This window comes from Condylostylus longicornis, unplaced genomic scaffold (genome assembly GCF_029603195.1).
Source record: "Condylostylus longicornis isolate FDR11 unplaced genomic scaffold, ASM2960319v2 ptg000125l, whole genome shotgun sequence".
NCBI lineage: Eukaryota > Metazoa > Arthropoda > Insecta > Diptera > Dolichopodidae > Condylostylus > Condylostylus longicornis.
The window spans coordinates 15,211-27,585 of NW_026578093.1; the positions used below are offsets into that span (position 1 = coordinate 15,211).

Below are 12,375 nucleotides of genomic sequence, written 5' to 3' on the forward strand. Positions count from 1 at the left end.
ATCATAAACTGTACTGTTTTCTTTAATGTAATACGAAATGAAATCTTTTCTGATTTTTCCGTCAGTCAATATCACATTGAATTTTTTTAATATTTCTTTAAGTTCATAGATTATATTGTCATTAATCAAAGTTCCAAACGAATAGTTTTCAAAATTTTCATATGTATATTAGTTCCTTAGTTGGAAATTTGTAAGAAAACTCCTTTACAATTTTTTTGCATTTTTCTTGAATCCCAACTAAGCAAATATCTTTTACGAATAAAGTATTCTTGTCGTCACAACAAAACGTTATATCAACAAGTGCATAAGACGATGACATCATCTTGAGTATTAAAACCATTTATGCAAATGTTCTATTTATAGGTTTGTGAAAATATTTCTATTTTTGTCAATTTCAACACTTGCATCAAATTCTCCATAGACAATAGCAGTCAATACAGATGATTGCGCTTTAGATAACCTTGCCTCAATTCTAATTGTACCTTGATTAAATAGACCCTGACATATCTCATTTCCTGATGCATCTGGTGTCAAATCGAAAGCCAAGATGAAAAATCCACTACTAAACATAGATTTTGATATTTGATGTCCTTTGTCATTATGATAAATTCCTGTACCAGAAAAAAGTATATGGTATGCACGAGTATGACAATTATTTTCATCTGAAAAACTTGTTTCAATTGCTGTGTTTGGTACTTGTACACCATTTACATACAATACAAACTGGGACATATCAAAATGTCGAAAATTATATGGATCTTTTGATCTTTTTCCAGAGTAGCCAACATTTTCTGTAAGGCAAAAAAATATGGTGTTGGGTAATTGACCAATGCAGACATTATCAAGTGAAATAGTTGATGTATTAGGAGGAATTGTAAAACTTTTTACTTCAACATGCTTGTAATTGTACTTGGCATTAGATTTTTCTAGAACAGCATTATGGGTTAGTAGCACACTTGGGTTTATTGTTACGTGCTTCATAAATAATGTAGCTTCCAAAATTTTTAACTGAGATTCATCAGCGTCGCCTGCAAAAATATAAAAATCTGGTTTTTCAAGTGTTAAAGTAATATTCTCACATCAACGTTGTTTATTAAAAGAGTCGGTTGGTTAAACATATCCAAATGTAGTTTACCCATTAGCTCTGCGATATTGCTGTTGTGGTAAAGTTTTTGACGTTCTTTTGATCCATTATTATCTGGTTTTGCTATGTTTGGTTTATCTAAACACCATACAGCACACTCTAAATGAGTAGTAGCGGCATCCGTACCATAATTTAATAATGATTCAATGTATGCTCTGTAATGATAATTACCATCTTATACTTACTTTCCATCTTATAATACTTTTTCCGTTAAATTGAACATTACACTGTTTTAATATTGAGTGTAGAAGATTATTCACTACACTTGGTTGGGGCAATGTTTTTCCGTCCGCACCTTTGTCGTTATTCCAATAGTTTCCAGCTTTTTTAACAATTTTTACCTTTAATCTAAGATATGTAGAAGATAAATCTCTGTATGTATCACCATGACCTAATGAGACAAATTCAATAGTTGATGGATTATCTAAAGAAGCAATAGGATTGTATGAAACTTCTTCAGATCTTAAAATACTAGATTGAATTAGCTTTGTTCTAAAAATATCCAATTCTGATTTCATACATTCAATCATAATTAATCAAAAATATCAACTTTTTTTTTGCTATTAACTTTTCGTCGCTTTGAAGCAAAATAGTCGATTTTTTAATGAGGTGCCTTTTTATAGTTTTTCTTTTTCTTTTTCCAGATCCATACATTTCGTTTAATTTACGAACTGCTCCACGTCTCACATTTTTTAAAATTTCTTTATCCGATCCTGAACTACTTCTCTTATATTTGCTCCAGTTGCAATATCAGATAGAGCATTCATACTGGAATTAATTGCTTCATTTTTCAATATATTAGCTCCGGAGACAAACAAAGGTTTCAAATATTTAAAAAGCCCCCAAAAAAACTTCCCAATCCTCGACCTCTTTGATAGGCAAGGGCAGAATGAAGTAAGGGGCCTTAATACCTTTTTTGAATTTATACTTTTTTGAAATGTAATACAATTTTTGTAGGAATATTACTATTGGAAAAATTTATTTGTTTACCATATTTATCACATAACATAATAGAAATATTATCAAAAAATTTATTTTCAACTGGAAAATAATGAATATTTTTAAATTCAAAAAAATTATTTTCGTATGTATTCTTTATTATTATTGTTCGTAAACACCTCAAAGTATTGTCACCGACAATTTGTGGTTCTATAATGTCACTGTATACAATGATTTATTTGCTGGTATAAAATATAAGGTTTCTAAATAAGACTTGTACAATTGCCCAATTCTGTCTTTATATTTTTTAAAATCGGGGTATTTTATTAAAATTTAATTAAAACATTCTTTGATAAAAACATCAATTGACCAATTGGGTTTTACACCTATTTTTATGTCAACTTCTGGATCGCTGACACATATTTTAACCACTTCACTAGTGTATTCAGTTGGTTCTCCAAATTTTGTGTAACTTGAGTTCCTTGAAATATAATCAAAAATTTGCCATATAAGTTGACGCTCACATTCCTTTTTTGTATATCCTGCATCCGGTTCTATATTTTGTATGAGTGTAGGTAAAACCAAAGTTTTCCAATCACAATTGAGTTGTTCTTTCCTATATAGAATATAAGTTGTACCTATGTTTTCATATTTTTTTTCTGTACTTCCAATCGTAATTGCAATTCTTTTTTCGTCGTTTTCTCCGCAAATGGATGATACATAACAATTTACATACACTTGTGAAATTCCAACTTTCCATTTTTCATCAAGGGCAAATTATTTATTTAATTTATTAGTAAAAGCTGCCAATGTGTTTTCAGGATAGTAGTTAATGGACGAGTCACTTAGTAAAGTTACATAAAATTCATCATTTACCGGTAAGTTGTCCATGTGCTTGTCGATTTGCTTTTACGTATGGGAAAATCAAGCTGTGTTTGTGTGTCACCTGTTTTAGCAGATCGTAAAACACGTCTTTAAGAATTCCTTAAGTTTTTGATATTTATGGTTTTTTCTTTTTTCAGAGGGAGACTAAGACTGTCTAAAGGAACTGTTATAATATCTCCATTTTCTGTTTCATACATCTGAAAATTTTGATTTCTGATAGACTTACGTTTTCTAAGACGTTCACCAGCTGATGCAGCAGAAAGCGCTGTCGTAAAAACATTTTCATGCAATTCATTATCGTCTCATACATCGTCTGGGTCTTTTTCGAATATTTCCTCCTCGGGGAACTGTATTTAAGCATCCTTAAATTCCACAAAATTCGTTTGGGTGTCTGTGTTTTTAAAAGCAGTTTTTGGACGAGTTTGAGTACTCTTTGTTTCCGTAAGTTTGGGCTCGTACGACTGTGCTGTAATGTTTTGGGGAACAGTTCTACTTTTGCTCCTGACTTTAAACAGGTTTTGACGATATAAATACCACTTTTGGATATCAGTCAAATTTTTATTCAGTAGAATATTTTTCACCTTTTTATTTAACTCATTTAGCTCGACATCAGAATTTCGTTTTAGTTTTTCATAAATTTCAGGTTTTATTATTACTATTTTATTAAATATTGCGCTATTCATTTTAAGAAACGTCCTATTATTCCAGACAATATGGCTCCGAGAAGGCTTCGTAAAAATCCCCCTTTTTGAATAATTATTTTTCGTTTATTATATATAGATATTTTATTAGAGGTTATCGCCCGTAACTCTTTTTTATACTTCCTTAGTTGATTCGTTATTTTTTTATTAAGATTGCATTGTAAATGGGTGAAAAAACATAATGAAAATAAAAATTGATCTTGTAACCTACATATATTTATAACATATAACATGTCAATTGGTCAAAATATTATATAAACCTAGTAACCTCTTCAGTACTTTTATTTTCATTTAAACTTTCATTGAGGACAAGCACTTGTTTTCAATATGAGCGGACAGATTTTTATTGTCGACCTTCAATTTGTACAAGGAAATGAAAAACATTATTTTGTAAAAGAATTAGCTTTACTTGAAAAAGGAAGAATGATCCCCATGGTGTATTATTTTAAATCTCCATACTCTGAACGCGAACTTACCCAAAAATCAAAATATAATGTTCAATATTGTGAAGATAATATAAATGGATTAAAGTGGAATAGCGGAAATATAGAATATTCACAAGTACCACATATTATTAAGCAAATTTTACAATCAGCTGAAAAGATTTATGTAAAGGGCATTCAAGAAAAGGTATTCTTACAACAGTTCATTGACAACTCCAAAATAGAGGATTTAACTGAAAGTATGCCTTCATTATTACAAATTGAAAACAATAAGTCTTTATGCCCTATTGCTGCACATAATGGAATTAAAAAATTAAGATGTGCTGTAAAAAACGCAATGAACATTTACATACATTTGATAAAGGAAAAAATACTGAATTAACTACATAATAAAAATATGAAAACAAAAGTTCACTTTAACTTGAAATTAAAAATTCATTATATGTATGCATGGGATTTTGCTTATAGAATTGCTCGAAAAGGAATATACGAAAAACTTGCACGAGATGGGAACCGGTTTCAAAGACGTATACAAATACTTGGACCAGTGATATCTGCAATTCTAACCTGTAGTCACCGAAAAAAAATATTTAAAGAAAGATTCCAAGAACAAATATGTACTATATGTAATTATATTAAAGAAAAAGTGAAAAAAAAAATGTGTTTTGTAATTTATAGGTATATACGTTCTATAGAACATTCTACTTTAAGAAAAATACAAATGCGTAATGTATTAACAACTAGACTTTTTTGATTAACCAGTTTTTTTTTTTTTTGTATTTAAGTACGATCAAAGAAAATGAAAACAAGAATTTGTTTTTATTTTCAACGCAACTATTTGCATCAACAACAAATTTTATGCATCTTGTTTTTCTTATGCAAAAGTAAGCAGTTAGACATTCCTGCTATTTCTTAATTATGCATAGTAAAAACAAAAACAATTTCTGATTACCTAATATTATTTTTAAAATATCTAATTTAAATTATCTGCTGGACAACTCCGGCAAAGGAAACTCACATGTAAGCAAATCATGCAAAGTCTCAAGTGCGCTGAACTCGGACAAGTAAACAACTTGCTTTGCAACCTTTGATCTACTTTATAGTTCCTTGACCTGGCGGCCACCTCAGCTACCTACATTCCGACCCGAGGAAATAAACGACCCGTTATACAGGTCATGACACACTTTAACAGGTCATCTACCTATACCAGGAAATAAGAAAGTGAAAGTGGGGCGTGCGATATGGGCTGATTTTTTCCCAGCACAAAGACACCCAATACCTACTCCGAACTTTATTATTGAAAGCGATGATATTAGCAAAACTTTTGTCCATGTGGGACGTTGTTGCACTTCGGATGCAATGTTGCGTTGCTGAATTTTTAATACGAAATGTCTCCGAAACTATATAGTATTATTGACAAATTTTATATTGTCATATACTTTCGCATTAACTAATTGAGCTTCACATACTTATTCAGGCTAAAACAATATATTTTATAAATATTTCGCATTAATGTTTTATTTTACTGTATTCAACGGCGGTGCGTCTGCTATTATATATTCTTTGTTGACCGTTTACTCTGTAAACCAAAATATTAACAAAACAATTCACATTTAAAAAAAATATTTAACACATACCAATTAGGTAAAGCATCTGGCGTTAAACAAATTTTACCACAAAAGTTCTTTTTATATTTTGGTTTCTTTTTATATTCCATAATTTCGAGGAAAGCTGTAACTATATTTTTTTTTCTTTACCCAGAGGAAGGGTGAAAAATCTCGAAAGACACTGCCAGACGAAAAGCAGTATTGTGGAACTCTAATCCACTAAAAAACACCCTCCTTAAAATAAATTATAAAACTAGTCGGAAACGACTAACCATTAATTTTGCTCTAAAATTTTTGACTATTTACAAGCTTTTGATCTGGCACAATAGCATACTAAGTACTCATTGTTCCAGAAAAAAACATGAAACTAACTCGAAAAGTCTCGTACGTTTAAGTCTCCTAACAAAATTTTGATTGTCAACCATTCGAACCGCCTTGATGTTGACATGATTGGATAAACGCATTTTATGATTGGTTACTTGCTTTTTAATTTCATCTTTGACACTTAGAATCGTGATATCCCTAAGCGAAGAGTACTGCTCTTCCTGTTTTCCTCGAAATACCCTATTAGTCAGAAAGGATTCGAGCAGGTCAACATACTGCCTCAGTAGCAATAGCCTAAGTTTTTTTATTAATCCACAATGCCAAACCTTATCGAAGGCATGGGGTACGTCCAAAAGTATGATATAATATATTATTTTTTCTTCCAGTGAATTTTCTATTAGGTCAGTTATTCAACAATAAGAACAATAAGATTGGTCTATAAGAAGTCGCCCTGTCTATAGGTTTGCCACGTTTGTGCAGCATGATTATCTCTGCAACTTTCCAAATGTCAGACACGTAATTAAACCTCATACACGCATTTATTAGGCACGTATACATCGTTATACCCCTTTTGTATAAGTTTTTCAAGATATCGGCCGTTATTTGGTCAAATCCCGGAACCTTTTTAGGTTTAAGAGCACTGATTTCCTCTATAACATCTCTTTCCTTGACAATTGGAATAGTTACACCATCCCCAACAAAAGCAGATACCTCATTTTCATACACGCCCTGACTGTCATGCAGACAGAATATATCGGCCAAATGATCGGCAAACGCATTTGCCTTGTCCTTGTCAGTTTGTCCACGGCCCACGTTCCATCTTTGTTTTTAATAGGAGCGAGATGTTTGATAGGTTGCCCTCCCCAGTGAGTAATTAGTTTTCTTACATGCCATCAAATTTTGAACTTAATTGACAACCGAATCCTCCTTGTATTTTCTAATACAGTGTCTTAGTTGCTGTGATTCACGATTATATCTGGTTTTATCAGTGGGGTCACGCGTTTGCTGCCACCTCTTTCTCATCCGCCTGCTTTGTCTTACTTTTGCTAGTATATGTGGGGGATAGTTAGTGCCTCCCCTTCTAATAGCATTAATTTTTGAACAACCTCAAGCCGCATTTTGAATAATTTTAGTAAAGTTTTCGGTCTCCTCATTTATGTGCTGGGTCATTCTTATTCTTTTCGTTAGATCTATTTGTCGTTCAATATCTAAGCGAAATCTTGACCAATCTGTAGTTCCACTTGTCAGCACAGGTTTCGCCCTTTTCATTGCAATATTTTCCCTAAGTTTAAGATAACCACTGAATGATCGGAGTTAACATAATAGTTATCATGCACCTCGGTGAAATTTTTCGGAATCCGTTTTGTTATGAAGAAATCTATTAAAACTGGACACTTATTAACATAGGTTGGCCAATACGTTGGCTTCGCATTTGCTTCGTTAAATTCATATTGAATCTGGAGTGATAATATAATACAGCCACTCTAAATTTTTGCTTAGTCGAACTGATCTGAACCGCCGTCATTTGCATTCCCTCGGTTTGCATCTGGTGCAAATCGCAATGCACCACATTTTCTTTTATTATTATCGCCGTTCCGCCCTTCGCTATATTTCCAGGATGGTTCGAGTTGTAAATTCTACAACCTGGAAACTGAATCCTGTTTCTTAAGCTCATATGTGTTTCAGTTACGAGGCACACGTCTATATTCTATGTATGCAGAAAAACTTCAAGCATGTCCTGTTTATTTGCAATACCATTGCAATTCCATGTTGCTCTTTTAAAGACCGTCATCAATTTTCGTTTAGAACGTCCTTGCATATTATTTCTACGTTTTTTCAGTTCCTTCGCTACAAGGTATCCCATATAGTTTGCTGGGTGGGCCTCCAAGCAATTCGAACCCTTTGTTGCAGTACTCTTTGACTTACTACAATCTAATGTTAATTGCCTCCCTCTACATTTAACACGATTTGGTTCTCTCTGACAAAATTTTTGTGTATGCCCATACCTTTGACACCTTTTACACTGCAGAAAAATCTTATCCTTTCGAAGTGCCTCTATCCTAACTTTCATTCGATTTCATAAATTTTTTTCATCTCCTAGTCATTTGAGAATGTTAACATAAACAGCGGTAGAGGCACCATAATGTTTTTCATCTAAGATCTTGTAACCCTAGAGCTTAAGTCTTCTTATATTTTCCGGTTTACATCTGGGGTGAAGATTTCTTACCATGACTTTTTTTTTTTTTTTTTTATTTATTTTAGTATCAATTCACAAATATACATATAAAATATACATATAAAATCTTAAGATTAATGCAATACAACTATTTATTTTATAACTATATATGCAAATTGATGATAAACTATACAGTAGTGTAAATAAACACTAGTGATGTATAGTATTATGCACCGATACTACCACATATTACTTATTATTAATACAAATTTTGTGGGGTGGGGTATATTTCTTGTTTTTTAAAATTACATTTACATTTATTTACTTAAAATAAATATTAATTGTTTTTTTTTTTTTTTTTTTTATTTGAATTTAATTAATTGACTATTTTAAAGTTTTCTAATTGTGCAAGTACAAAAAGGGTAAACCGAGCAACATATATAATCTAGTATTATTTTAGACACCTTATTTTTATAAAACTCTTTATAACTACAATTGAAATATTTTTTTGTTATGTAATCTTTGAAAATTTCGATACCTTCTTTATTATCAATTCTTGAAATATGCATATCAATAACGAACTTTGGTATTTGTAACATAGAGGGATTTATCTTATTATAAATGTCTGACCAAATTACCCATTTAAAGTCATTTATTTCATTTATAGTAAATCCTTCTTTATAGTTAAAAGAAACTGTATTATAGCTTTTATTCACGAAACACTGTGAAGGAACATCTACCGATTTTAGCATAGTTAATTGTAAATCATCTGCATTGATAAGTAGATTTAACATGCCTGACATGGATCCATGTCAGGGCGTACATTTATTACAGATCTACCATGAATATATATTGACTTTATGTAATTCTTATCGTAAACCACAGTAACATCACCAGAACAATTTGGGGAATATTTGTTAAAATTCTCCAAGACATTCAATTCTAAAAGATAAAAAAAAAAAATACGTTCAATTATTCCTTTCAACTAAAAAAAACTAAAAATTTTGCAAATGTCTTCCTTTTCCGCACTTATTATCGATTGCTTTAACAAACGAGTAAGAGCAGAAAAGAACATTTACGAGTTTTAAGAATTTTGGAGCAAATCCTCACTTAGTACTTCTTTCCAATGAAAGGAGACCAGTGAGGCAAAATTTTGTTTTTTTTTTTTTTTCATTAATGCAATGAAATTTCTAAATCTTTATAATCAAATGTCAATAACCAGTTTCTACACAATTTTGAAAATTTATTTAATGTGCTACCTTCCTTAATTTCCTGCGGTAAATTATTGTAATATTTCGGAGCTAGAAAATCATAAGATTTTTGAAAGTGAGGATTACAAAAGCGCGAAGGTAAGCGATTTTTACTTTTATAAAATTTATAAAATTTAATTAAGCAATACGCAAAAAGATGTCTTAAGGGTAATAATGCTTGCGCTTGAAATAAAGGCCAGCAATGAAAAAGTCTTGATTTTCCATGAATGATCTTCAGTATACTTTTTTGCGCCAAAAAAACTGGCTCCAGCGTATTATAATAGGTACCTCCCCAGCTCGTTATGCCATATTGAAGTTTCGAGTAGACTAGAGCATAATAAATTTTTTAAAAGCAGTTCAATTGAACAATAAAACTTTAAACAGTAGAATACACGAATACAATATAACATATAGTTGCGTATTTTGCTTATATGTGTTTTCCAATTTAATTTGTTATCAATAGTAACTCCCAAATATTTATAGCTTTCTACGGTTTCAATTTCAAAACAATTGCTAGAACAATTACCGAAAAATTGGGTTCTAGATTGTTTACAATTTTCTTTATTACATATAAAACTAGAACATTCATTGGCATGAAAAGTGAAATTAAAATGTTGAGGTAGAATGGCTCTGAGATCATTTAATTTAAAGAACATTAATTTTGTTTTATTGCTAATATTAAGTTTATGGGACATAAACCATTTTCTAAGAAGAATTAAGTCTGATTCTATACTCCGTTGAAGTGTGGAAATATCTATTTCGTTATAAGAAAGAGAACAATCATCAGCAAAACCAGTTATTTTCCCTTGAAAGGGTTGACTGAATAGAGAATTTATATAAATAAGAAATTGGTCTGGCCTGTTTGTTTTCATAGGTATGCCATTCTATTCCAGAATCGCCTGGAGTTTTAGAATCAGGAACATCCGCTTTCTCAGCGTTGATCGTCACCTGGACCACCGGAGATGATTCCGCTCTTCCTTTTTTACTGGACCTTTTTTGCTTTAGGATCCAATCTTTTTCTCTGGCGAGTTCTTTCTCATCTGTTGAGTAGGCGTCTAAGATTGACCTCACCTGCTTTGCTTGTGGCTTAGCGTCTTTTTCTTTATGTTTACTATCATTAGACTTATTGTTTGTAATTTGCACATGACTCTCTTTCTTTAGCTTCTCATTCTCAGCCCTCAGTTTAAGAACCTCGTTTTTCAAAGCCACACAGAGCTGTTCCAGCTGGCTAATCCTATTATGTATGTGTGCATTCTGATCATCACTTTTTTTGGCTTGAGCTTTGCTTATGTTTATATCCTTATTGGTCTGTCGAGCTTAAGTGTTCGGTAGTCCATCTTCTATATTTTTATTCTTTTCTAAAATCCGCACGTCAAATGTAGGTGATGAATGCCGGGTTTTCGCGTTCCTCCTGAACGGATCAATCAAATGCAATAAAAGGTTCTCCCCAGAATCAGTAGAGCCGACCTCCGCAGAGGGTGGATTCCCCAACGTAGTTGGATTACCACCTGGGGTATTAAATCCTTTTGTTTTTTCCATTACGAAAATGATTAATGTTTGCATTTTATACCTACTGCCAGGATTCAAAAATTGCCGTCCCTTAGACGTTTCTGGATTTACCGCCCACGCTCTTCTAAACCAACGAAACCCGGATTAAGCGCCGAGTGCTCGCTTTCACCCGCTCTCGTCAGCCTTACTAAATAAGTTGCTCAGGAGACACCCGGCAGATAACTATGTTATAGTTACAGAACTACCTTCTGGGAAGTGAGAGTCGGATTTGTTGGCAGAGCTAATGTTTTTAAAGAGCATTTCCTAGCATTTTCAGCTTCACATGTTAGGAAAATGTGAATCCGACTAGGACCCATGCCAACCTTTGTCCCCCTAATTACATTAGGAAAAAAATTAATTTAAATATCGTACGTATTTATAAATATATTTTATGAAAAACAAACTCATTTTACTTAAAAAATCCACTGTTATTAAAATTGTAATACATCTAAAATTGTTCTAAAATTAACTTCAATAATATTTTTAAAAATATTTTAATATTATCTTTTAAATTCTTCCAATTATATTTCAACCATTCCCATATAATTTATTTTATAATAAATCGTTTCTAGAGCATACTTGAATTGCATTATAAAAACCCAAATACAGGCATCCCTTGCTTAACGATGTTTTTGAGGCTGAAAATTTACGACTTCAATCAAAATGACGTTAAAAACAATTATATATTATATATAGCTACTTCTCAGGTGCTAAAAAGTACGGGTACTTCTAGAAGGGCTACAGGCATGGGACACAAGGCATTAGGTAGCTATAAGATAGGGTTTTGCCTCTAGGATCCTATAGAAAAAGCTTTAATTCATCCACCCTCCCCCTTCACCCCCTCCCAAGATGCTTTGTTACTGCTTTTTACAAAATGATACTACACCCTGTAGGGGTAATTTTTTATTTACTTTTGGTGGTATAAATATTGTATGTAAATTCATATTTGGAAGTGTGAGTTATAACACAAAGTGATCACTTTCTTAAGAAAATTGTAAAGTTTTAATAAAATCTACATTATTTTATAATAAATATGTACGTACACATTTAGTTATGCATTCTTCTCGCGATCAACTGCAAAATGTATTAGTAAGCAAAACAAGTGTACATTAAATTTCTTAACAATATATTTTTGGGAAAAATTTTATAAGAAAATGTTATTCTACTGCATTAAACTTCTTACAGATAGGGTATTTTCAAAAAAAATATTTAGAACGGAAACTCGCTGATATTGATTTGTAAGGGTAAAGCTTTTTTAATTTCATTTTAAATTAAATAAAAAAAAAATTAAATTATCAATAAAAAAAAGATTAATCTGAGAAATCTGACAGTATATTATTATATAAATAAATTACTCA

The 12,375-nt window shown here is 31.6% G+C and overlaps 1 protein-coding gene across 1 annotated transcript; it reads right to left on the reverse strand.

Moving 5' to 3' along the window:
- Window positions 1–357: 357 nt before the first annotated feature.
- On the reverse strand, window positions 358–1,798 carry LOC129614877 (uncharacterized). Its single transcript, XM_055529828.1, has 4 exons — window positions 1,713–1,798; window positions 1,373–1,636; window positions 1,136–1,299; window positions 358–1,028 (listed from the first exon to the last, which is right to left on the reverse strand). Exons 1-4 carry the CDS (start codon window positions 1,796–1,798, stop codon window positions 358–360), a joined length of 1,185 nt encoding a protein of 394 aa, XP_055385803.1.
- Between the last annotated feature and the right edge of the window lie 10,577 nt (window positions 1,799–12,375).